This window comes from Dasypus novemcinctus, chromosome 15 (assembly GCF_030445035.2).
Source record: "Dasypus novemcinctus isolate mDasNov1 chromosome 15, mDasNov1.1.hap2, whole genome shotgun sequence".
NCBI classification, from domain to species: Eukaryota; Metazoa; Chordata; class Mammalia; order Cingulata; family Dasypodidae; genus Dasypus; species Dasypus novemcinctus.
Window position 1 is genome coordinate 3,646,758 of NC_080687.1, and position 27,835 is coordinate 3,674,592.

General features: G+C 45.7%; 1 protein-coding gene across 3 annotated transcripts in view; it reads left to right on the forward strand.

Annotated features, from left to right (window-relative positions):
* CCDC169 (coiled-coil domain containing 169) overlaps positions 1-27,835 on the forward strand; it is a 75,671-nt gene that overhangs the window by 18,633 nt on the left and 29,203 nt on the right. For 2 of the 3 annotated variants that reach the window (XM_058276951.2, XM_058276952.2), the window contains exons 5-7: positions 23,459-23,557; positions 24,773-24,826; positions 26,808-26,918. In XM_058276951.2, the coding sequence (XP_058132934.1) occupies positions 23,459-23,557; positions 24,773-24,826; positions 26,808-26,918 (264 nt within the window). The remainder of the gene's footprint in view (positions 1-23,458; positions 23,558-24,772; positions 24,827-26,807; positions 26,919-27,835) is intronic. The other variant, XM_058276953.2, reaches the window with a different exon arrangement.

The following is a 27,835-nucleotide window of genomic DNA, read 5'->3' on the forward strand; positions in this document are numbered from 1 at the left end:
GAATGTTAAAGTGGTTAAAAGCTAAGACATGGAAGTGCCTTAGCGTTCACTGTCATCATTGAAAAATATCCTCATGAAGAGTAGGTTAAGGACAGAAAGTCACTTCTATGAAGAATTTTGCGTTTCGGTAAATGGTAATTTGGTAAATTGACCTCTCTGCAAATTAATGATTCGATTCCAAATTACCATTGACTTTTTGCAATAGAGTTTTGGGTTTTGTCCAGCGTCCCTTCTGAAGAAAGTGTCAGCTCTCCACGGGCGTGAAGGGAGGGAGGCTTTCAAGGCTGAAGCGTCCTCTGGGGCTCCTGGGTGGCTCCTCCCCTGTGGCGCACGCCTGGCCCTCGCCCCGTGCTCTGGCTCCTGGGTGGCTCTTGCCCTGCGGCGCACGCCTGGCCCTCGCCCCGTGCTCTGGCTCCTGGGTGGCTCTTGCCCTGCGGCGCACGCCTGGCCCTCGCCCCGTGCTCTGGCTCCTGGGTGGCTCCTCCCCTGTGGCGCACGCCTGGCCCTCGCCCCGTGCTCTGGCTCCTGGGTGGCTCTTGCCCTGCAGCGCACGCCTGGCCCTCGCCCCGTGCTCTGGCTCCTGGGTGGCTCCTCCCCTGCGGCGCACGCCTGGCTCTCGCCCCGTGCTCTGGCTTGGTCCGGTGGATGCTCATGTTCTGGCTACCGACCTCGTGAGCCTGGTGCTGGTCACACCTTTTCTCCATCCCAAAGTGCCGGCCTGTCCCCCCGGCCGTTCTGCCTGCCGCCCCAGGTGACCCGGACAGCAGCAGGCCGCGGGTGTCCTGGACCAACCCCTGGGCACAGGCCATTGTGCCCACGAACCCACCCGCAGCGCATGCTTAGAAGTGCAAAGTCCAGGGCCTGTCGGCGCCCGCGGGGCGTCCGCGGTTGACCGAGGGGTCGATGAGCTCGGCAGGGCCACGAGTCTGCAGCAGCACCTCGGTCAAAAGTTCTGTAGAATCAGCCCGATTCTGCAGCTGGGGTGTCATGGACGCCCCAAAGGTGACAGTGGGAGCCTCAACTCAGAGAGGGATGAGTTGGTGCCAATGGATTTTATTTATCCATTTAATAGGTTTTTCCATGGGACACTTGGTATGAAAGCTCGCAGACTGCGTGTGCTTTTGTTACTGCAGTTGCCTTGGTTGAAAAGTAGAGCGTGTCTAGGAGCTGTGATTAACTGTATTCTCATTTTTTTTCTCTCTTATAGATCTTATGTGCTCTTGAGTATGGCAACTACTATTGTTTTTTGTTTTGTTTTGTTTTTTAATAAGTGCCTAGTGGAACTCCGCTTCTAACTGGGATAGAGGAGAGGGACTTTTTCTAAAAAAATCTAAATATATTCTCTATGGGGGTATGTAAATAATATCCTTAAATTTCTTATTCTTACCCTCTTGTTTCACTCTATTCCTAGAAAATGACCTTTATCAACTAATTAAAATAAGAACGTAAGTGACATATGATACCAGTTGGAATACTATGAACTAATTAGTGTATATATATTTTAAAAAACAGCTGTTCCATGACAGTAGAAGAATTAATATTTTTGGTTAATTTCTGTTAGTCTTCAATTTGGTGATAATTTTAGCATATCCCTTTAGGCTATAGTTTTCTAGAGTGTGATCACTGATTACATAATCAGGTAAAGGCGGCATGTACGAGCAGCTTTTGGGGAAGGCAATTCAACACGTCTTCCATGAATTGCAGGTAATGGGATGAGAGAGTCTGTGCCACTAATGAAAATTATTGGAAAAATATTGTAGTTAGTAAAATTGCTAACTTAATAACATTCTGTTTCCCTGGAGAACCGTGACTAATACAGATTCGTGCTGAGAGTGATTCCTGAGAAACAGAACCTTAAGGATGAGATTTTTGAGATGGTTCTGGGTCTCTCATCAGATTAGATTCAATGCCATTAATGACTATTTCCAGGGATCAAAGATGGCGGTGATAGTCCGTGGCTCGAACTGGCAGTAGAGATTCGCAAAAAGTCACCCTTGGATACAGCTAGTCAGATGTTTATACAAGACAAGGCTCTGCGTGAAAGTATATTTGATACTTTCACAGAGTTTTTTGGCCTTAACTGTAATCTAATCAAGGGCAGCTTCGACAGTGTTAAGTCATATTGCTAGTTTGTACTCCTCACGTGGTATGATCAAAATGGTGCTTTACCTTTGCGGTTTTCCTCCCCCAAAACTGAACCCTAATTATGAGGAAAACATCTTGACAAATCCCAATTGTCAAGATCCTCGAAACAAGGAAAATCTCAGAAACTGTCACTAACCAAGGGAGCCTCAGGCCATGACAGCTGAATGTGATGCAGTGTCCTATATGCGGTCCTGGAGCAGAAAAAGGCCATTAGAGAAAAACTGAGAAAATCCAAATGAAGTGTAAACTTTAGTTAATGAAAATGTGCCATTATTGGCTCACTTAGATGAGACAAATGCACCAGAAAAATGGAAGATGTTAGTATGTACAGCACTCTCTGCACTGTCTTTGTAATAATCCTGTAAATCTAAAACTGTCCTAAAATATAATTTTAGTGAAAACGTAGTTTGCACTCCCATGGGGCAGACAACAATATGCATGTGTGCTTTGCCCCAGGGGTGTGTTAGCTCCCCTATGCCATGGTCTGGGATGAAGAAACGGTGCACCGCAGCGCCCCATGGAGAACTGCGGTGACGGTGGAGGCCGTTGCTGACGTCGTGCTGGTTGGACAGGACCAGAGGTGGTGCCACAGTGGAGGCCTCTGGAGACACGTGCTCCAGCGGGAGGAGGTAAATCCTGTGAATGTTCAGGGACTGAGCATCTCGTGAAGTTTTTAGTCGTCCAGTGCAGTGATAGCCCCCCAAAGTGAAAGCTACATTGCTGAATCTTGCGTATCCCCCGTAAAGAAGAAGGCACAGTGTCTGGTAGGCCTCTTTGGTCGGGGACAGTATATTCCACACGTAGGACGATTACGCTGGCTATATGCCCAGTAACTCGGAATACGGCCTCGGTGGCTGGGGCTGGGAGCAGGACAGGGCAGCAGGCGGGTCTGGGATACATAAGACCCAGCAGAGCCTTCGGTGTTGGAGATGTTGGTGGTGGGAAAGACGCATACAGAGCTCATGGAACGCTCCAGTGGAAGAATCTCAGTGGAGTCCCCTGTGATCCCCAAGTAAAGCCATGCCATCTGCAGCCGGGAAGTACATGTCCTTTGAAAAAGTTAGTGATGGAGATGACACTCCAGTCTGTGCAACTGGAACTTCCCACTGTAAACTGGATTCTCTCAGACTTGCCAAGTCATAAAGTCAGATGCCTAGCGGTCCATTGTAAGATGAAAATGGTCCATTCCAGATCAAGCCCAGGCAGGACCAGAGAGCACTTGGAAGTGGCACGAGCAGTTACGCATGCGTCTGGCACAGCTGCACCAGTGCCCCTCCCTAGCTTACACTCATGGTACAGGAGTCCCCATCTGGTGAAGGAGGAGGTTAAGCCTGTGCTTGGTTCATCAATGGGGTGGCTCAGTCCACTGGCACAGGCTGAAAATGGACAGTGGCTGCATTAGAGTAACATTTGAAGGTGACCTTAGAAGACAGTTGGGAAGGAAACTTCCTCCCAGTCCAGAGATCTCTGAGCAGTGGGCTTGGTCATCTACTTGTGTGGAAGACATGAGGTGATACTGTGGACAGATCCAGGGCAGGGACTGGAAGATTGGAGATGAGAAACTCTGCAGTAGACATGGGGAAGATACACAGAAGGGGGGACACCAAGTGTGAAGCGTTTTCGGTCACATGTTATTGCCCACCAGGAAGCATTCCCCACAGAAGATGTCCTGAGCCACCCGGTTGACGAAGAGACCATGCTAGTTGATGGTAGCCAGCCTTCGTCATCAGCCACTCATCACTGCCATGACCAACCTGTGAACCAGAGACCACCGTGGCAGAGGTGAGGCTGCCTAGGGTCCCAGCCTGGACTCCACTCAACAAGGCTGATCTAGCTACTGCTGTGTCTACATGCCCACCTCGCCAGCAAGAGAGACCAATATTTAGTTTCCAATATGGCACTTTACCTTTAAGAGACTGAATGGCCTCTTAGCAAACTGACCACATCACACCCCTTTCATCCTGGAGAAGGGCCAGTGGTTTACCCTCCATGGATATCTACCTATTCTAGGTAATGTTGGCCTTTCCTGCCCACAGAGCCTCAGCCAGCAGCATCATCTAGGGGTCACCCCCAGGCTTGGAATCCCACAGAGCATAGCATCCTGTGGAGTGAAGGAGGGGTGGGGGCACCCGTGCCCCTGAGATCCCCTGGTCATTTCACATTCTGCGCTCTGCAGAGACAGCCAACTCTGTGGATGCTGGGATGCGCCCCTCGACGTACAAATGGTGTGCCAGCTCAGAACTACTCTGAAAGGGTGGAATGCCACCCTAGGATGCAGTATACATTAAGTCAGAGCCTCTATCTGGCCCTGTGTCTCCAATAGGAAGGATACATGGACCCAAGAGCCAAGCAGTAAAAGAGGGCATGGCCTCAAAATTATTCCCGGTGACCCACGGGAGGATTTGCACAGCTCTGGGCTCTGCAGGGCTGGAGGTCTTGGTTGTGCTCCTGCCAGGGAGCCTCGTCCTGTGGAGCCCCAAGTGGAAGGCACCCCCGAGTCCCTTGGATGTCTGGTCCCTTCCTGGGGGTGCTGGCAGGTGGGAGGGGCAAGGAGGAGCACCGAAACTAGAAATGGACACTTACATGACCCAGACCTGAGAAGGGTGTGCTCGGGATGCTCAGACACTTCACGTCTGAAGATTCGGTTCACAGCCTGAGGTGAGCCCCAAGACCTGCTGAGATACTGCCGTGGATGAGCGGAGTTTGGAAGGGACAAGTACCTGTGGCTCTGAGACCAACTGCAGCAGTGGCGACCAAAGGCATCCCACAGACCCTTTCCTGCTGAGTTTCCCTTCAAGGAAAAAGAAACTTGGGAAACCACGGAAGAGCAGGTGCCAGTGCTGTGAGGTGCAGTAGACGTGCGCAGCGCGAGGGCTGGACTGGGGTGGCCTCGAGAACGTGCCTCACGGACTTTAGCATCACTGAGCGCCCCGTGGCCCTTGCTTACAGCAGGGGACTGAGACCTATTCCTGGACCTGTGGGCTCCTCTGTTAGCTGACCTTGGCTCCAGGGTACCCTAGCAACGTTGCTGGCCCACCCACACCCAGCCTCCTTTCCCAGCGCCTAGTGTCAGTGTCATACATTGTGGCCCGACAGCTTTCCCAGCTTTCTGTAGTTTCCTTCTTATCGCATTTCATACAAACACACATTTCCTCTAAAAACAGTTGCATATTTAATTCCACCTTGAACCAGACTAACGTTTGGGTTCTGATGTTTGAGAGTCCTCTCACATGAAAGGCCAGTTTCCCTCTCCATCACCTGGCATTGAAACACAACAGTTGACAAGTCTTGCTCCCAGGCATTTTCCAGGCAATTTTTAGTGCATCGCCCTTAAAATATAATCAGAAAGCTAAGAATCTTCAGACATTTGATAAAAGAGGTATAGAGCTAGGCGATAGAAAGAAAAAAAGACAATGCAAGAAGTATGTTAAAAAATAATCTCAGAAAATTAAAAGAAGATACTGTATTCCCAAAAAAGAATGGCTAAATGAAAAGAAACAAGTAGTTAAAAGATAAATCTTTGAAATTAAAAATATAATATTAAATTAAAATTTCAATAAAAATGTTAGAAGGAAATGCCCCAGAACATCAGTAAAGGAATGGGAAATGGAAAAATATAAGAAACTTAGATGATTAACTTAGGAACCCTAACTTTTAATGCTAATCCTCATATATGAGCTCCAGAAAACAAGGAAACAGAAAATTGGAAGTTAGAAATCGTTAAAGAAATATTAGGAAAGTTCCCAGAATGGAAACATGTAAGTCTATATATCTACTCAAGACTAGAGGTGGGAAGCCTTGGGACTGGTTGCCTGCCTTGGTAAATATAACATCCTCGCATCATAAAGTCAAAAAGACTCAACTCAAAGCACAGCATCACGACATTTCATAACACTAATGATAGAATATTCTGAATGCTCCCAGAAGGAAAAAACACACAAAAGGTTGGGAATCAGAGTGGAACTGGATTTTTCAACAGAAGCACTGGAAACCAATATTATGGAGCAATGACTTTATAACTCTGAGAAGAAATGAATTTCAATATATACTTTTTAATTTATTCAAACTTATCCAAGCATAAATATAGAGTGAAAGACATTTTCAGACATGGAATGTCTTAGAAATACTCTTTTCAAAGTGCCTTTTCTCCTAAAGCTAGTGAAGGGTGTGCTCCAGTACATGAAGAGGTAAGAGAGACCACAGAAGGAGCCAGAAGGTAGTGCTAAGAAGACAGTCTTCAGGGGAGATATATTTGGCCTTTTGAAAGTAATAGTGACTGGGCTATAACAGATCTGATAGAGAAAAGCAGCCTACCCCCAGCCCTAAATAGTGACATTTTTAACTCTAAAGGGAAAGAATTGTACAAAGAAGAAATGTGATGAATGTATGTATTGGCTTAACAGTGAATGGCATGATAGTAATGTAATCACTGTAGTTTGATTTAATTTAAAAAGTATGATTAACCATATTTTATAAAAGAGCTTAATTCTCATTTCCTATAACAAAACAGTTGATATGTAATAAAATTGATATATCAAGAAACAGAACTCTAAATATATATTTTAGAAAGGAACAGTTCTGTAGGAGTTGAAAGTGGTTGCCTCTGGGTAGTGGGGCTTAAGGGTGTGGAGTTGGTGGGTTATGAGACTAATACTTTTTGTTATATCATTGCTCTTTATGAGATTTCCTATGGAAATACATGCTTTAGGGTTAAAGGAAAGCAACAGTCCAATCTATTTTTAGCTAGACTTAAGTCCCATACCAATGGGAACCAGTGCTCAAACCTAGAGCTTTACCTCCATCAGGCCCCATTTGGATATTGCCACTGCCTGGCCACCTGGGAGGCTAGAGAGAAGAAAGGCATGGCCGCAGGTAAGCCACGCGGGAGGCTAGGAGAAGGGCCCTGCCCTTTATCTGGATTACTGCAGTAGCCTGGCCTCCCTGTTTTAAAGCTTGCCCTCTCTTGTCTTTTGCCAATACAGCAGCTAGAACAATCCTTTTGAAACCTACGTCAGAAAACCTTTTGGAACATAAGTCAGAGGCCATCTGTTTCAGTTAGTTAAAAGCTGACGAAAGCAATATACAGAAATGCGTTGGCTTTTACAATGAAGGTTTATTAACTTAGAAGCTTATGGTTCTGAGGCTAAAAATAGTGTCCAACTTAAGGCATCAGGTAATACTGTCCCCAGGGACAGATCCCGCAGGTGATCCTGGTCTCCTCTGTCAAATGGGAAGGCACATGGCAGCACCTCCCTTCTCCTCTGGGTCTGGTTGCTTTTCAGCTTCCTGGGACCTTTGGCTTCCTCTCTGAGCTTCTGTGGGTTTCAGTCTCTGTGGCTGTCTCCATAGTCATCCCATCTATAAGGAACTCCAGTGAGAGGATTAAGACCCTCCCTGGGCCATGCCATACTGAAGTGACCTAATCAAAAGGACCAACTTACCGTAGGCTTACACCCACAGGAATGGATTAACTCTAAGGACATGATTTTCCAGGGTCTATACAGCATCCTTCCTCTCCTCTGCTTAAAAACTCACTTGGGGAGAAACCCAGCAGGCATCCTGGCCTGATACCCTTGTGCCTTGTATCACAAGGTTCCTTTGCTTCCGCCAGGCCTTTGCCCAAAGGTCACCTTCTCAGTGAGGTCTACCTTGTCCACTTTAAACTTGCACCCCTCTCCCCGTCACCCCCAGTTCCTCTTATTCTGATCCACTCTTTCATTTTCCATTGTACTTATAGGACTCTAACACAACTCCACAAATTGTTTTTGTACTTGTGTATTATCTGTTGCCTCTTTCTCCCCTGACAGAACGTGAGCTCCATAATGGCAGAGATCTTTGTTTTGTTCAGGAATATATTCCAAGTGCCTAGCATGTGGTCGTCACCATGTCGATTTGTTGGGATCTTGTTCTTCACTTGTAGATCAGAGGCCACACCTCTTGCCCACCCAAGAACATAGCTTCAACAATTCTTACCTCTTCTTCCCACATCAGTAACTTTCTCTCTTCAGAATTTTTACCATCAGCAAACATGCTGTGATCTCTCCTTATAATTTTTTTTTCTTTTGATATCCTCTCTAGCTACTGCTTCATTTTTCTTCTCTTGCTGTAAAGAAAAACTCTGCAAAAGGCTTGTCTCTAGACGTACCCTCCAATTCCTCTCCTTTTCTCTCCAGTAAGAGATTGACCCATACACTGGAACTTTCCTATGTAGTTACCAGTAGCCTCCACACGGATAAGTTCAGTTATCAGTGCTCGGTCTTCCTCTAACTCTCAGCAGCATTTGACAGAAGTGAACATTTGCATAAAGATCTGAAAAGTGAGAGTGCACCATGTGATACCTCACAGAATAGCATTCCAAACATGGCGTAAGAAAATGCTACAGCTCGGAAGCAGGGCCTTGTGGAAACGCTCCTTCACCGGGTCTCCAGACACACCCTTTCCTTCTGCCTTCCCGGCTGCTCCTTCTCAGTCTCCTTTGTTGATTCCTCCATTTCCCCAGTCTGCCCTGGCACTCCCCAGGGCTTAGTCCCCTGACCTTTTTCTTCTGTATCCACACTCACTTCCTTGGTAATCTCATCCAGGACTCCTGAATTGACCTCTCCTAGACTCCAGGCTCATTGTCCAGTCGCCTTTGCACCATCTCCTCTTGGATGCCTGCTGGTCATCTCACACATGCTATACGAGTTGAGCTCTTTGCTCTCCCTCCTCCCCACCTGCTTATCTCAGTGAATGACAGCTCTGTCCTCTGGTTGCTTAGTCAAAACCATGGAGTCATTCTTGGCTCCTCCTTTTTTCTCAAACCCCGGCTACCTTTGGCTTATCCCTCTCTCCCTTTCCCCATCCATGATCCACTGAGGCTGCCTGGTAAGCTCTCTGAGTTTCCTGCCGGCCCAGCCTTGATCCATGGCCATTGCCTCGTGTACTGCAATTGGTTCCTAAATCATTCTTGCTGCAGTAAGTCCAGTGCCTCTCTAATGCATTCTTCATTATAAAGTGCATCTGATCTTGGCACTTTCTTGTTGAAATTTATTCTCCAGTGACTTCCCACAACCCCTGGTAATAGTCAACTTCTTAAAAGGCTTATAAACCACTTTATGAACTGACCTCTGGCCCCTCTGTGGACTCAGCACCCACATTTCCTCATTCCTAACTCCATGCTCCAGTGATGGTTGTTTTTTTTTCCCACTATTTTTACCTCTGTGTTCTCTTGCCTCTGTGTCTTTGCACATGATTTTCTTTTTTCCTTGAAAAATCCCTGCCAATCCCTTTCTCTTCTCTTCATTGCTTAGGTCTCAAATACCCCTTCTGGGAAACCATCCTTAATGCCTCTCCCCTCGTATTGTGTCAACCATGTGCTGCCATGGCTTGTGACAGCACTGCTAAAATCCCTTGCCTGTATGTTGCTCTCCCCATTAGATTCTCAGCCCCATGGAGACATGTATGGGCTTGTCATTCTCAGTGTGGAATCCATAGCACAGGGCTTGTAACATGCAGGTGCTTGATGAGTATTTTTTAAATGAGTGAATAAATTAATTGCAAAATTAGGCTAAAAATGAATCTAGTCAGTTAGGCGTAACAACAAGACATAGTCTAATCACAAAGAAAGTCTATTATGTTTTTAAGCCTCAACGATCACATCAACAGCCTGGGGCCTTCCACTGGTTGTAGGATGTGAAGGAGCATCTCTGGCCTCTACCCTCTGGATGTCAGCAGCTTCTCCAGATATTGCCAAACAGCTGCTGGGGGGTAACTTCGTCTTCAGCTGATAGCCACCGCTCCAGGGTCGAGACTTGCCCTTGCGGTCCCTGGAGCATCTTTAATCAGCCGTACCTGCCCTAAGGTCCACGTCATCCCCCGCAGACACTGGTTCCTTCGAGCTCCAGCAGAAAGGGCTAATCTCAGTCTGCATGGTTTGGGTGCTAAAACTGACCGCTATATGGACACTTGGGTCCTGGGGTTGGGGACCCTCTCACGCGATCATTCTTTTGACTTAAGCAACAGAAGTGCCCGATCAGCAGCCAGATCAAAGTAAGGTTTCTTCACCCAAAGTGCTGCCAATGCCCTGTGGGTCATTTTATTCAGGTCTGTTTCAAATAACTTGAGAACAGAGTGAGAAATATAGTTCAGCTTTGCCATTTAATTTACCCATACATCAGGCATTCAGCACTTGTCCTTCTTAGAATCCTTTCAGTCTATATATTTGAGACCCAAATTTTGTAAGGGTAAGTGTAAATATAAATTTTCCCAGTTGCAAAAAGGAAAAAGGCCTTGACCTCCTGCCTTAGAACATATTTTTATTTATTATAAATTCTTTCCCCCTTTGAGACATACATAAAATTAATAAAAGGTAAATAACCTTTTTGCCACATTTGCAACCAGGAATGTGTTAAGGATCCATGAGACATTTCTGGAATGTTAACATGAGGGCAGATAGCATCCTTCTCTCATTTCCCTGAGTTTGTCTTAGGGGTTAGTCCCCAAATTATAACTATCCTATAGTTTATTATTCCTTTGGATAGAGGCAGTTAGCAAAGGCCCACCCTCACGACCAGGTGAATTTAACACAAACATGGGACAAATGGTGCCAGTGCACCGTACACACAGGGAGGCCTGTATCTGCTTGGGCGTATAAGTGGTTTCATTAAGTTTTATTCTGTCCTCGCACTCTGGAAGATTCCCTGTGACTGCCACATTGGGTTTCATGCTTATTCAATGACAAAAATTGTTTTGCTTGGTCTTAAAAAAAATGGGGTAACTGAGTGAGGGTTCACACAGCAGGTTTTGAACTGCTTCCATCTCTTCCTGATTATCCCCCCAAAGAAAGTTCTTCATACTTGAACAGTGCTTTATTTCATAAGGGTTTAATTTTCTATAAATTAACTCAGCTTAGCCCTTACATACGTAGAGCTCTTTCGCTGGTTTTCTTCTGGGGCAAGATTGTACGGCAGGGGCAGGGAGTGGAAGTCATTTATGGACTAGCGTAGAATGACTTTTAAAGACAGACAATGCCTGCCTGAGAATAGCACCCACCTGTGTTTAAATGGGCTGTGCCTCAAATATGCAAAGTCTGGAATCGTCACCTCCAAGGGATTTGTTTTACCACGAGTGTTATTTTGAGAGATCAAAATTTGCCGTTTCTGCTAACCTAATTATCCTCTTAATGCACTTTAAAAATTTTTAACAATTCTTAACAAGTATCTAAGTGAGAATGAAGTAAAGTTTTCAGAGAATTAGCTGTTTGAAGAGGAGGGTATGAGCTCTAAAGTGTCTGTTGTTTCTGTTTTGCTCGCTATAGATTTAAATGAGCTGCTTTCATTTTCCTTTGACTGTTCCTCTTAGAAGATTCAGTGGCCAAGATCATGACCAACAAAATCGGCATGGCGTCCTATTTGCAGATAATTTAATGTGTAAGAATATGAAAAATACTTGGAGTTCCTGCAAATTATTAATTACATTATTAGTCTGGGGATTAAAATTTGAAACCAAATGGGTTTAACGCATTACCGCATTGGCACCGGGCCAGCTGCTCTACTGTCCCCAGCCCTTACGTGGAGGAGCTTGACTGAACAATTTACCCAGTGAGGCAGCTGCACGCTATTAATCCTCTCCCTTATTCTCTTCAGCAACGAGACACCGTGGCCAAACCCTGGACTTCACGGTCTCCTTCGTAGAGGACATTTGTTTCATTTGGTTGAATCAGCCTCATCTCTGCCTTCTTTAGGAGAGTTCTCTTCCTTCATCGGTAGTTCAGTGGCATTCGGTGCATTCACAATGACAGTGATAGTACTATCACCCCTATTTCCAGAACTTTTTCATCATCCCTAACGGTACCCATTAGGCAAGAACTCCTCACTCCCCTCTTCCCCAGCTCCTAGAACGTAGCTACGATTTGTCTCTACAAATTTGGCTATCTAGATACCTCACCAAGTGGAATCGTACAATGTTTGTCACTTGTGCCTGAACGTCTTCAGGGTTCATCCCTGTTGGCGCGTGTCTCAGCACTTGGTTCCTTTCTGCTTAATACTATCCCATTGTTCGGGTCGGCCACATGCTTACGCTTTTCTCCTCTATGGGCACTGGGGTTGCTTCCACCTCCTGCCACCGTGAACGATGCCGCTCTGCCCCTGCGTGTGCAAGCTGTTGTTTGTGTCCCCGTCTTCACTTCTTTGGGGCGTATACCTAGGGGTGGAATTGCTGGGGCCTCTGGTAATTCGATGCTCAACATTCTGAGGAACTGCCGAACTGTTCTCCACAGACTGCACCATTTTACATTCCCACCAGGAATGCAGGGGGTTCTAATTCCTCCACACCTCACCAAAACTTGTTAATTTTCTTGGACGTTTGTCTGTCTGTTTTTTGAGGAGGAGCATGAGGGGGGACCCCAGCTTGATCCTCCCATCCACTTACTCTCGTTTTTGTCTCACTGGAATAACCCCTTGGTCTGTGGGCAGTGTGGATGTGTCGCTCTTCTCTATAGTGGAGGAATATTTTCAAATGGGATCAATTCTGCTTGATAGTGATCCTGCTCTGGAAACTTCTAAATTGTATAATGAAAACGTGGTTCTTCTTTTTTTTTTTTTTTAATTATTTATTTATTTTTAAAAATTACATTAAAAAAATATGAGGTCCCATTCAACCCCACCGCCCCCACCCCCCACTCCCCCCACAGCAACACTCTCTCCCATCATCGTGACACATCCATTGCACCTGGTAAGTACATCTCTGAGTATCACTGCACCCCATAGTCAATGGTCCACATCATAGCCCACACTCTCCCATGTTCCAAACAGTGGGCCCTGGGGGGATCTACAATGTCCCGTAATTGTCTGTGAAACACCACCCAGGACAACTCCACATCCCGAAAACGCCTCCACATCTCATCTCTTCCTCCCATTCCCCAAACCCAGCAGCCACCATGGCTACCCTTCCCACACCTATTCCACATTTTCTCTGTGGACATTGGATTGGTTGTGTCCATTGCACATCTATGTCAAGTGGGGGCTTAGATTCCACATGGATACTGGATGCACTCCTCCTGCTTTCAGTTGTAGATACTCTAGGCTCCATGGTGTGGTGGTTGACCTTCTTCAACTCCATGTTAGCTGAGTGGGGTAAGTCCAATAAATCAAAGTGTAGGAGCTGAAGTCTGTTGAGGCTCTGGGCCTGGGTGTCATATTATCAGTCCAGAGATTCAAATCCCCTAAATATATCTTAAACCTCAGCACCAACTACAATTCCAATAAAGTAGCATGCAAGTCTTGTGAAAAGAGATCCCCTCTGAGTCCAATTCCATCACACAGAAACACCAGCTCCAAAGAAGGGCCATCTGCCATGGCAGTGAACCCCATCTGCCATGACCATAGAACCGGTGGGTCTCTTTATCCCTCAAAAGAACCAATACCTGGGGTTGTATCTACTTTATCTGTCTCTTAGACTCTGCTCAGTTGTGCATAAGGGCATTCCTTCTGACAACCTCCAGGCTCTTTTTTAGAGACTCATAGCCTTACAATCTCATTTCTCCTTTCCATTTCCCCCTTACATTAGGTCAAACAGCATTTTGAAGTCATATTATTATATGTAGACAGGGATATTCTGCTGATCCGTATTGAACCTTTAATTCAAGGTCATTTTCTAGTTGCATCTTCAGCTGGTATGTGGTAGTGATCCCTCGGTGTCAGGGAGGCTCATCCCCGGGTGTCATGTCCCACGCTGAGGGGAATGCACTGCATCTACATGCTGAGTTTGGCTGTGAGAGTGGCCACATTTGAGTAACATGAAGGGTGTCAGGAGGAAACTCCCAGGCACAGTGCTACTCTAGGCCTTGTTCTTATCGCAGGTGTATAGGCTCAAAAGCATAGCCATTAGTGTCAGGAGCCCACTGTTGGGCCCTCCTTCCTTCCTGGTTCTTGCCGTTGCACGTGGGGGCCTGCCGCTGCTCCCCCAGGGTCCACGACAGTGACCCTCCGGCCAGGAGCCCAGTACCCACCCCAGCTGTTGTTTTTAATTGTTTCCACTATGAGTATATCTAGACATTACTATATACCCTGGGCAAATGCCCTGTATAACTCCCTGTCAACCATATATATCCTGTATCAGTATTCCTCCACTGCCATTGTTGAACCACTCTGTGATCCAAAACTTCCTGTAAAGTGAATCCCAACATAATGTCAGCTTCACAAGAGTCTTAGATCACCGAAATTCATATATACAATATACAGTACTTCCCCAGATCCACCATAAAACCTTTTCCCTTCCACAGCGATAATCTTTTAACTTATTCATATCATATTTCCTGAAACTGATGTACAGATTCCGAAACAATAGCTTTCAAACAAGGTGACATCTGTGCTTACTATGTGGTCCATACTTTAGGTTGTACAGTTTTCTAAATTTTTTAGTTATCCTATTTTTTGCCTTATGGTTTACATTATTAGTCTGTCGTCCCCTATATGTTTTTGGTGTAATATTACATGTTTTATATTCATCCTCGTGTACTCTCACAAAACTCCCTCTCTTGCCCCCATATTTACCTTGGTTCCATCCATTCCACATCCATTTTCCCCTCCCCTTGGGGCCCACAACGCCAGCCAATCTCCATTTCCCAAGAAGCCATGTCCAAAGATACTTGCAGCAGTATTCAGGGCCTGATGGTTCTTCTTTAAGAAGCTGGCCCACCTGGTTTTACTAGAAAAGAAAGACTTCCCTCCATTAAATACTCTATAAAATATGGTTCCACTGTTGATTCAAATACTTCTTACCCAGTTATTAATTGAGTCTTAGATGTGTATTTGAGCTACAGGGGGAATAGATAAATAATAACATATTAATGCATATAAATCATATTTATCACTTTTCTACTGTTTATAATTCCAATATGTATCATTCTTCATAGATTCCATTTTCTGAGCCAGCATTCATTTTACTTTATGTTTTAGGATTACTTCCTGATACTTTAAATAACTTTTAAATAGCAAATCTTCAATTCATTTTAGAATTTTTGTTGAGAATTATGCAGTGATTAGTTTGAAAGTCCAGTTGATGGTAACTGTAGTCCCTAACAAGAGATGGCTCCTGAATGACATTACAATTACAGATATGGGCCATTATACATCTGGCTATAACCTACAGAGTAGAATAGGAGAGAGCGTAAAAGTACAGTGTAAACTATAATCCTTGCTGAGGTGGCAAAGCCCCAAAATGCCCGCATCAACTGCAACGAATGTACCACGCTGATGAAAGATGCTGCTAATGTGAGAAAATGTGGGAGGTGTGGAGAGCGGGACATATGAAAATCCCCTATATATTCTCTGTAACATTTATATAATTAAAGTATCTTTTAAAAAATAAAGAAGTGGGAAAAAAAGAAATCTAAGGGAAGCAATAATATGAAAATATGTAAAGATTTCAAATCTTTACAGTGAAAACCAGTGGGTCCTATGTTTTTATGGTATTCTTTTGTTTTTGTTTTTTTTAGAAACAGATTATTTATTTTCCCTATTAAAGGGATCATTACAATATCAGTTGACTTTAATATAAACTAGTATTTAGTTTTTCATATAACAGAACATTGCCTTACATTTTGTTTTAAACAGGTTATAATACCGAGCTTACTCTTCGAGTCTTACGCACCTGACTTTTCCTTACCTCACTTTTCCTTACCTCTGGCAAATCCTTTAAGGAAATTTGGCAGGTATATAAGAGCATGTTTAAAGTTATTTCAGGAGATTCTGATTTATTGCCCAGAATACTTTAAAATTAGCTTTCACACCTACATGTAGAAGTACTAGCAAAGGCTCATTTGAAGGAGAGAAAGATCTCACTGCTTGTCTCCTTTAAACTTTAACCAGAAGTCTTTATGGACTGTCACTGCCGCTAGTGCTGTGTCGAGAGGAATTCTGAGCCATCTCACAGCTCAGCAGGAACGAGCACCCTGCTCTGCCACAGGTTCTGGAAGGCGGAGGGGTGGCCTCCATGCACGGCCTTTCTGGGGAAAATGAAGCCCCGAGTGGTAGCTACTCCTGACGTGGCTGAAATCAAGCTTTCCCGTGACTCCACCTGCCATGGAGCTGGAAAGAAGCGTGCACAGCCTGATCTCACGAGCTGGGACTGGCCCTGCTGCACACCGTGGTACATGCCAGCGTCTTGGCAGACCCAGCGGGAATGGGATTTTGTTTTTATATTGTATATTTCCATTTCTCCAGGTACCTGCTATTTTTATTTCAGTTAATATTGTTGTAGAATTTGAGAGAGGTTCAATTATTTGCGTATAGAGAGGCCAGGACTCAGGAATGATTTTGAGAAGGAAAAATGGTTTATTGACGGCCAGCCAGACTCGGGAGTTTTCTGTGTGAATCCCGAGCCCCGAACAAGATTTTCAAATGTCTTTTATACAGAGAGGAAAGGCCAAATGGTCCCTTTGTTTCAGTTCTCAATAGGCTTGAATTAGCATATATATCTTCCACATCTTAGGTAAGCTTTTAGCATGGACTCCAGACATTCTAGATAAGCTTTTAGCATATTTTGTTTGCATTTCCCCTAAATACTTAAAGTTTATAGACCTTGCATTGTTAAACTGTTTCCTGGGACTGGAGTCATTGCCATTGTCCCTAAGGGCAGGACTGCAGCCTCTTACCATTCTACACCCACAAGTCAAACAGCTTAGGTTATCTCTGAAGAGAAAAAGAGCCTCCCACCCATAACCCACATCAATATAACATGAAGAAAATGGATTCCAGCTTCTCCCAGGCACAGAATTTGTATATGTACCTATATATAGATAGGTATTCTGATCCCCATAAGTAAAAAGCATCTATTTGTCTGCATCTTCATATGTCATATTCTCACAGTTTTGGATTTTGAATATTTGTAGCATAGAAGTTTATGACTACCCCTGTATTTATGAATAATTGTAGCCATCTAAAATTAGATATAATCACTGTTTGAGGAGAGTGGTAGTTCATTATCATGTCAGTCTTTAATCAAATTAAATTATAATGCGTGGGATGTGATTTTAACTGCTATCTTTTCTTTAAAGTGTTTGGCACTTATTTTGGGGTTGGCTAATGCATGTTTAATCCTTCAAATGTAGGGGGCACTAAAAGTGCATGCCCATGTGCAGTCACACTTGCACACACACATGCACTGTATAGCATTCCTCTTTCTTCAAAACCTACATTTTAGGATAAGTCCTGGCCTAAAGTAAAATAGTCACATCTTTTTCCTTTAAATAGTCATTTAATGATTTAGAAATATCACATTAGCACCACCTGTGTCAGTTAGGAATATCTTCAGGTGCAAGTAGCAAAAGCCCCAGCTGGCAGTGGTTTTAAAAGATAACGTATTTTCCTTCCATGTATCGAAAGCTCTGAAGCAGACGATCACAGTTCAGTGGTTTGTCAGCTGCAGGTCCAGCTCGCTCTGGTGTGCAGAGAATTTCCCGCCTGGTCTGAAGGTGGCTGCCGCAGCTCCAGGCAGCATGCTGTCTCCTACGGCAAACACACAGAGAAGGCCGCGGGGCGCTCACGACTGCCTTGTGGCACTGCTCACTGCCGGGAAGGCGCATAGTTAGCTGCTCCAGCCTCCGAGTTGGAGGAGGACGAGAGGGAAGTGGCTTGCAAGTAGATATTGAGTTAACTAACCCACACCGTCTGTCACAGAATTATTGTAGAAATAGCAGAGAGACTTCTATCTTTCAAGGAAGGACTGTGCTTCCAGAAGAAGAGGTGGTTGAGTACATAGTATTGCTCTGGAATTCACCTATGAAAATGCTCATTTTACTTTGTTGAAATTATTTGATTAATTATGCCTTATTCTCTCCCTTCCCAAGCATAGCCTGAATTTTAGTAGTTGCTTGCTAAAGAGTTGTGTATCTCAGTCCTTAGAGTTGATAATTCTAAAAAGGTTTAATTTTTTTGCAATGAAGAAATGTTCATATGGGTCTAAATGTCTTTTTCTCTTCTTAGTGTTCCTAAGGCTTATTATTTGTCATTCACTAATTTTTTTCATGTTAAAATAGGAATGTGACCACGATGGGCTTTTAAAAAACGTTTTGATCATGAATAGTAGCAGATTGATAGAAAGTTTAAGTAAGGCTGAATCTGTCTAGTGGCTTATGCGTTGCAAATTGTAGCTGGTATCGCTAAATCTACTGGTCAGTAGGTAGCTAACAAGCTGTCTTGGAGTTTCCTACACTCACGTCTAACATTCATTGCTGCAATTCACAGGGACAAACTTACCTTGACTTCCACTCCTTTAAAATAAATGACTTTTTGTCTTTTTGTAACATTGGAGTATTCTTTGTTCTTTTTAGAAAAATTCAGTTGTGCTTTGTGTAAGTTTTTTTGTCTTTTATTGAGTTTACCTGGGACACAGAGAGCCCTGTCAACTGTCAGCACGTCGTAAGTTTGCATTTGGGAAGTATTCTCTAGTCAGGGCTCCACTTCTTGATTCTGGTGATTCGCTGAGTCTCTCCAGGCATTACTCTTCAGAGGCTGGATTTCTAAATTCTCTCTTCCACATTTGCCATTCTCTCTCCTTTCTGTTCATGTCTTTGTTATTTTTGCTGCTTTTGCTTTGTCTGTCTTCTGTTTCAATAATTTAATTTCCCACAATTTTTTATTTGATTGGAGTGAGATCTGTATTGTCATTTACGCGTTCCTTTTACACTGTATTTAAAACTCTTTCAGTGGGGTTGCATTCTCCCTGTTTGTTCATTCTCCCCTGTGACTAAGAACATTTCTTGTAGAAAGCTAATTTTTAAAAACTTTATTGTGGCACAGTATATATATAAAAGTTGCCATTTGAAGCATTTTTATGTGTACAATTCAGTGGCATTAATGACATTCACAGTGGATGGACAGCTGTTTTTAAATTCTTCTGCAAATGTCCGTATAAATGCAGACCATTACTCCCTAATGAGGGTGATGGGACCAGACAGCGAGCAGGCCCTTCAGACCCTTCAAAAACGAGGCCCTGGGCTGGAGTGCAGAAAGCAGGGCTCAGCTCCGAGGGACGGTCCCCAGGCATGCTGAGCCAAAGCAGAGAAGGACGGAGTTAGGACCCGAGCCTGGGCTGGGAGTTGTGCGAGACAAGGGAATTAGAGGCAGGAGGGAAAGACTTTACAGGTTGAGCCTGTATAGAGATGAGTAATGAGAGTGAAAAGGAAGGAAGGACAAACTGGGCACAGAAGGCAAGAGGCAGGCAAGCAGGCCTGCCCCTGAGGGCCGGGGGCGGCCCTGTCCCGCAGAGCCCAGAGCCAGCTTCGAGTGGGAGCACTCTTCGCTCGTCAGCGGCCGACTCCCACCCCCAGGCCCCCTGGCTCTTTCCTTTGGGGCGGGGAGTCTTCAGGTTGTCCAAAGCGAAGGCTTGGGCCACACTCAGAGCAAGCCTGGAGCGAGGCTGCAGCTTCTCGGTGCGCTGAGCCGGCAGCACGTGCACCCGTTCAGTGCCCTGGAACCCATGTTTGTGCCTCGCTTTAAGAGTCCAGGACGCTCTGGGCAGGGGCTGGTGGGAGGCCGGGTCAGCAGTGAAGCTGTCACCTCCTCTCCGCACCCAGGAAGAGACGAGGCACTCAGCGGGAGGCGGAGGGCAGAGGGCACGAGGGGACACTCTGCCAGGCAGGCTGGCCTCAGAGGACGGGTTCCGGCCGAGACCACACACTTGCCCAAAGTCCAGCTCGTGAAGACATGTTAACTCAGCGGATGTCACCGGCTTGTAGCACGTGCTCTGTCGGCGTTCAGCCACTTCTGAGTGGGGGATCCAGCAAGGAACAAATGGGACCACGTCTGGTCTCCATGGATTTGTGTTTAAGTGATGGAAAACAGAAAATAAAGTAGATTCACAGCGTGTCAGCTGGTGATAAGAGTTATGGAGAAAACTTAAGGAGGTGAGGAGCTTGGGGCCCGTGGGTGGGGTGTCAGGGAAGGCAACTGATAAGAAAGCATTCCAGCAGAAACCCCGTGACGTGAAGGACGGGCCGCACAGGCACGGGGTGAAGAGCTGCAGGGAGAGCAGGCGGCCCGTGGCGCGAGTGGGCAGGGAGGCCTGGCCACGGCCATGGGCACGCGGTGACGGGGGGAGGCGGGAAGCCAGCAGAAGATTTGAGCAGAGGAGAGTCCTCCTGGCTGCAGCCGAGAGAACGGACTGGCATCTGGGGTGGAAGCGGGGGGCCAGCTGCAGGGTCCCCGCGGCATCCCGGGGAGAGACGTGATACAGGCTTGGGCAGAGTGGTTTTGGCGGCGGCTGTGAGGAGTGCTTGGGTTTTGTGTACATTTTTAAGCTGGAGCCAACAGATCTGTGGATGGTGAAGTTGCGTGCTGTAAGGGAAAGAGTGAAGTCAAGGAGGAACCTGAGATTTTTGGTTTGAGCAACTGGGAGAACGGCGTCGTCTTGGCTGCAGTGGGGACTCAGTCGGCACGTGAACGTCCATGCGGAGTCGTTCCGTAGCCCTGCTGCCTGCTCGGCCTGGGCCCCTGGAGTGACCCGACTCAGATATCAGGCTGAGTCAAGAGGAGATGAGGAAGCGGACTTGGCCCAGTGGTTAGGGCGTCCGCCTACCACATGGGAGGTCTGCGGTTCAAACCCTGGGCCTCCTTGACCCGTGTGGAGCTGGCCCATGCGCAGTGCTGATGCGCGCAAGGAGTGCCCTGCCACGCAGGGGTGTCCCCCACGTAGGGGAGCCCCACGTGCAAGGAGTGCACCCTGTAAGGAGAGCCGCCCAGCGGGAAAGAAAGTGCAGCCTGCCCAGGAATGGCGCCACACACACACGGAGAGCTGACACAGCAAGATGACGCAACAAAAAGAGACACAGATTCCTGTGCCGCTAATAAGGATCAAAACGGTCACAGAAGAACACACAGCGAATGGACACAGAGAACAGACAACTGGGGCAGGGGGGTGGGGGGAGAGAGATAAATTTAAAAGAATAAATCTTTAAAAAAAAGCGTAGATGAGTCTCGCCGTGACCTGACTGCGGCAGTTTTGGAAGAGCCGGCGGTGGGGGCGGGGGCGAGCAGTAGCCCTGGATCCCAGCTGAGGACGGCTGATAGCTGCGTGGACCACGCTGGCGGCCTCTCAGAATGTACGTACAAGTTCTCGGGCATGGAAGCTGTGCTGTACTTAAAGTCCTTTAGGGAAGCAGGTGCCCTCCAACTCTGAGAAACCTCGACAGGCCGTGCTTAGGGTGATCTGGACACTGCCGTGCTGCAGGGCTGGCCCAGGAGGCTGGACTGTCACTGTCAGGCACCAGGGCATGGCAGAGTTGAGCCGGGCAGGGCCAAAGAGTGGACAGTTACTCTGCTGTGGCCTTTCTGAAAAAGGCTGCCACCTGTGCAGGCTTCCCAGAAGAGATACCTGTTCATGCTTTTCCCAAAGTGTAAGAAAAAGCCAAAAAATGTGGGATGGTTAAACAACCCAGACCTAAGAGGTTTAGGGCCAACTGGCTCCTTGGTCTACTGAACTAAAGCAGCCGAGGAACTTATCTACCAAAAGCTCAGATCCTCCAACCAAGCTCCCGCCGGCACGTTCTAAACGTCCCTCGCTGCCACCACCGTGGGCAGGCTCTGGGGACACGCATAACCCTAAAGAACCCAGGCTCCATACGGTGGGCTTGTCTTCTAGGGGAGTGTGGGACCCCCTTGGTCAAGGCTCAGCCCGAGGCCCAGCCTGCCGCCTTCAGGCCGTGCTGCCTGGCCTGGGTATCAGCCGGACTCTCCTGGAGCTGGAGGATACGTGGTGACCGTGCCGTCCTGCCTAAGGAGGCCTTACAAATCTTCTGGTCTCAGAGGGGACAGATGACTAAAACGAGTGTTCCCGGGCGAGGCACTGTGTGGAGGAAAGCTGAGTCCACGTGGGGCACACACGTCTGGACGAGGTGTTCTTTCCAGGTGGAAGGAGGCCCGTGGCCTGTCCTTGACCGGGTGGCCGGCTGAGCTCCCCAAAGGAGGGTTCCAGCCAGGGGCTCAATTGGTGTCTGCCACTGGCCGGCGGCCCTTCAGCAGCAGCGGTAGCTAGATCGTCCTTGGTGAGAAGGAGCCTGTGCTGGTGGGCTAACGCGTAGCCCCCACCTCACCGTGCACCCACCGGGGTGACCAAGGACGAGCCGATGGCACCTGCTGCCGCGTTACTGGCCACGGGGTTGCTCAGCACCTCTTCTGAGGTGGGTGCTCTCTGGCGCGCATTTCTCTGCCCTTTGCGCCCACTTTCATGGGTCCATCCTCTTCCCCACCGTGAGTCAGTACAGGTCTCCACCCTGACTGTTGGCTGGACAGAGGGGTTGCGAGGTTCCAGAAAGTTCTTCCACATTTCCACGCTGTACCCAGGAGACATCCAGATCCTCTCTGAAAAGCTGAAACGGTGCGGTTGGTAGGCTCTTAGGAAAAGCAGTGTTCAGGAAAGAAGGTACTAGAGTTTGTAAGGAGGGACTGACACAAAACAGAGAGAGAGTACGATCAGGAAAATGAGGTTCTTCCACCAACCGCCAGAGTGAGGAGAGCAGAGCGGTAGCACAGGTTCCCACTGGGGCTGATGGCCAGGGGCGTGGGGAGAGCAGGCCAGGAGCAGCGCAGTGCTGGCGCCTCCGCCAAGCCCGGAGCGCTGAGGGGGCCGCTGGCGTTTCATTCCTGGGTTAGGAGGAGACAAGGGTAATATAGGCTGCAAGGCATCACTGTGCATTCTCCACAATTTGTAATTATCTTTATCTGTATAGTTATGTAGAGTGTATATAATTATAGTAGTTATGTATATACTGGGTTACTGATGTGAATCAAAATAATCTACTCCCTCCGTGCAGGTGCCCGTTCTAACCTGTCCTTGTAGTTCTCGAAAGCCGTCTTTCCCAGGAGGTGAAAACTGGGCTGAAGCACACGGGTGATCCTAGGCTGCATCTAGAAGTGCCTGCCTTGTCCCTCTTTTCTTCCAGTGACAGCAACAGCATGCATGCACATAGAACACTGGTTTAGCCTGTGTGGTCTCTGGAGTCAGATTACCTGGGAACCTGCATTCTGAATCCAGCTTTTCACCACAACAGTAGCGGCAATTTCTCAATAGTAAAATGAAAATAAATGTATTAACCATCTTATGGAGATGTAATAAGGATTAAATGAAATAATCTATGGAAAACACCAACCACTGAACATGGGTTATTGTCAGGGTTCAATAATATTGTAATTATTGTTATTACTACTTCTTAAAAGGTACATAGTATGCAATTATGATATCACAGAACGTTAGAAGTAGAAAGCATTTTGCTAGTGAAGAAATAGATGGTCATTTCTTATCACAAGAACATAAGTACATTTACTTTTTATATTTCCAGGAATCCTTACATACATTACTTAAACAGCTAGAAAAAGAAAAAAGGAGTCTTGAAAATCAAGTGAAAGACTATGCACTTAGATTGGAACAAGAATCAAAGGTTTGTTTTTACTACATACTAAACAATTACTTTTAAATTGCCACGATTTCAGTTCCTCAGGAAGTTGAATATAGACTTGCCGTGGGACCCTGCAATACCCAGAACTGAGAGCAGCAGCACGAACAGACATGTGCACACTGACGGGCACAGCAGCATTATTCATGATTGCAAAGAGTAGGAAACAACCCAGGTGTCCATCAACTGATGAATGGATAAATAAATTGTGGCGTATACATATAATGAAATATTATGTAGCTATAAGAAGAAATAAAGTCATGAAACATATGACAACATGGATGAACCTGGAGGACATTATGTTGAGTGAAGCAAGCCAGACACAAAAGGACAAATACTACGTGATTGTGCTATTATGAACTAAATGTATCATGTAAATTCATGAAATTAGTAATTAGAATATAGGTCACCAGGAAATAGACTGAGGGTAGAGAATGGAAAGCTGATGATTAATCTATGCAGAATTGGTTGAAAGGTTGCTTGGAAATCTTTGGAAATCAATGTAAATGGTGAGAGCACGTTATACTGTGTGTGACTAGCAGAGCTGTTGTGTGGGTGTGACAGTGGCTAAAAGGGAAGCCCAAGGACGTGTATACTTCTAGAAGGGCAGCTAAAAAATGTAACGTGGGACTGTACAACAGTGAAACCTATGTAAAATATGAATATGGATGGCATTGCATATATAAGACTGTTTTTACAAAATACAAATACAAACATACTAGAGAGAAGGAAACAATAGCAGCTATGAACGACGGGAAGCTTAGAGAGATTGAGAGGTGATGAGTTTTGTTTGGTTGATTTTTGTGTTTATTATTATTATTACTGGAATGATGAAATGAAAATGCTTTAAAAATGATTGGAGTGAGGAAAGCACAACTATGTCATTATACCCAATACCATCGATTGTATACTTTGGATGGATTTTTGCTTTATTAATATGTATCAATAATTTGATTTAAAAAAAACTAGTTGAATTGTGCCAAATATGGGTCTTTAGAACACAGGGAATCTAGTAAAAAAAAATTTCCATTATTTTTAGTATGTTATCAACAAACCTACTATATATGTTATCACAAAAATGCTTATAAAACTACTTCCTAGGCTTCTTTTAAGAGGACAGATGCTCTTAACTTGCAGCTATCTTGCTCGTATTGCACATCTGCTCTTCTGATGCATCTTTGCTTTGTGTCTTTCATTTAGGCTTACCACAAGACCAACACTGAGCGCCGCACATACCTAGCCGAAATGTCTCAGGTACCTGTTATTTTTTACTTTGATATTCTAAAGATTTTCTCTACTGTATCTTATATTTCTCATTTTTCTTGCTTTTTTTGTTTTTTGTTTTATTTTGTTTGTTTGGTTGAGAAACATTGAAATTGTGGATGAAAATGTATCAAGTTTATAAGTATAGAAGGTGGAAAGGAAAGATAAAACTTTTATAAAGACATATAAAGGACATAAAACGGTTTCCAAAGTTGAGGATATTTTGCATATTTGCTTCATTAGTTATCCTTTTAGTTTGATCTGTAATTGCTAGAATTAAAACAGAGAAGCAGTTGCCTCTGTATCCATGTAATTCAAGGCATTTCACTTTGTGATTTTGCATGGAATGGGCTAAATAGATCTAGGGCTGCTGTTGCTAGAAAGTGTATACTAACAGATGACTATGGGACAGGAAAGAGGTACATGTTTTCCACGGTTTGTCACTTGCCTTGCAGTTTTATTAAGATATTGGTATGGTAGAATTCTGCTTTAAATGGTCTCAGTGCTATCTTTTATGGTCTCTGATGTCATAGCTAAAAGAACTGTCTTCATCTCAGTGTTCGTGATGGTTACATCATCTTTTTGAGTTTCAATATTTTCATATTTGACCTTTGAATAGTTAGTGCTTCATTTGGGTATGTGTTTTGAGATTATGATGTGAGTTTAGGTATCCATCTGTGTTGTCCAGTTGAAGGTCCAATGAGTGTTTCTATGAATCTCAGGAACAAGATAAGGATTGGAGATACAGATTGGTGAATTATCAGCATATAGACAGTAATTGAAGCCATGCAAATGAATGAAGTGCATCCAGGAGAATACACAGGGTGACAGATAATCTAGGATATAGCTCTAAGAGCTTCACCTGTGAGAGCGAAGGGAAGAGTCCAAAGCAGAATTTGGAGTCCTCAGGACAGAGCTAAGTCAGGCAAGGAGCAACAAGTTTCATGATACAGGGTAATTATGCTAAGCATTGATCTAGAATATCTACAGCGCTCAGTGAAAGGGATTGAGAGGAAGGGGGTTAAGTTTGGGGACTGGAGCAGGTGAGGGAAAGTATAGAAAATCTGAGGATGGAGGTGAGGGTGGTGGGTAACAGGGAGCCTGGATTTGTAGTGGCAATCAAGGTAAGTAGGAGATGGAGACGAGACAGGGTTAGTGCCTGTCATCTCCTGTCCATAACACAGACAGTTGGTCCACACTTGACGGTCTTGGACCCTCAGATGGAAGCACTGCCTCCTGCCTTTCCTCAGACTTTCCACTCCACCAGAATGTATTTCCTTGCGTACCCACCAATTCCAGTTTCCTCGAGTCTAGCACAAACACTACCTCCTTTATGAGACCATGGGGTGATGAAAAGACCACACACCTTGCAGTCATTGGAAACAGAATTGGATGGATTGGAGTCCTAGTTCTGCACTTACTGCTCTGTGACCTCTCCAGGTCTTAATTTCAGGGCTCTGCGAGCATTAGAGATGAAATGCATGTAAAGTGCTGGGTGAAATGCCTGCTACATAATAGACTCTAGATTCCAGGGAAGGGTGACTCTTGTTTCCTCATCTCCCCAGCACAGTTCACTACACCAGAATTACAGTCTCCACTTGCCTTAACCTCTTCCTGGTTCCTCTTTGGTGCTGTATGTTTGCTTTATTCAGTTGTTGGTTCCTCCCCGAGGGCAGATGAGGTCTCGTTCTTTTCATTCCCTTATGTTTAGTGCAAAGAGTATGGCAAATAGGCAGTGTCGAAAAATATTTGCTGAACTGAACGTAACACAAGAAATGTATGTTGATAATGAGAAGTCTAAGTTGTTAAGGCTAAAGTGACACAGAAAACATTGTTGAAGGATTTGTTCCAAGGTTTAAAGTTTCTGAGACTTCCAGTTTCCGTCCAACATGTAAAGAGCTTGGAGGTTGTCCCTCCCAACCTCACAGCAAGAAAAAAAGCTGAAAAATTGAAAATCAACAACTCTTCTTAGAGCCATCCGAGAACTGAGGTCAAAAGGAAAACCCTGGAAACTGGAGAGATGGGCAGAAACAGTGACTCACAGCTGACTCGGAGCAGAAACCACCGCTGGAGCCAGCACCGGGTAGGAAAACTTAGAGGGCTGTTGACCGAGTCCCGGGCACTGAGCACGGGCTAGTGGGGAGAGGAAGCCTCTGAGGCCCAGCCTCAGCAAGCCCCTCACTCGGATGGGTTCTTACCTCCAGGAGCCCCACAAGGCTCTCACTGTGAAGACAGGGGGAAAAAATTCTTCATGCTTCCCACAGGGGGACGGGAAAGGTAAACATTTTGAAGTAGGTCCAGAATAAATGGTTCTCCTTAACTGCCTGCCCTCAAGGGAAACCAACCAGTGTGGGAAAGGGAGGCCCCCGGCTCCAGCCCCTCTGCCCTTCAACGTGCGGGAAGGGAAGCCCCCAGCTCCAGCCCCCTCTGGCCTCTCTGCTCACCTGGGGGGGGGGGGGGGGGAAAGCAGGTGTTGGTGGAGAAAGCTTCAAAGCACCTGTGATGGTTACAGCCCAGGTGAGACCTGCTGACGGCCTCATCATGGGTTCTGAGGCTTCGCGTCCCCCATCATTTTACCACCGGGTTGCTGGGGCTCCTGTGTAATACCAAGCAGGGGATGTCAGTTCTGAGAAGAACTGTAGGACTCAAATCACAGTCAGAGTCTCTAGGGAACCTCAAGGGAAAAGGGAGACAAAAACAAGAGCATCAGAGGAAATTTTAGTCCCTGACACCTACAACTACAGCAAACAGTAAACACACCCAACTCCTAGCCAGATAAATATAAGACCTCACACCAAAGACCTGTTTACCTCAGTTCCTTTGACCTGATACATCATGTCCAGATTTCAATAAAAAAACTACATAGCATACTAAAAGGCAAAATACACAGTCTGAAGAGGCAGAGGAAGCATCAGAAGCAGGGTTTTGGAATTATCAGACCAGGAATTTAAACTACGATTAATATGCTAAGGACTCTAATGGAAAAAGTGGACAACATAC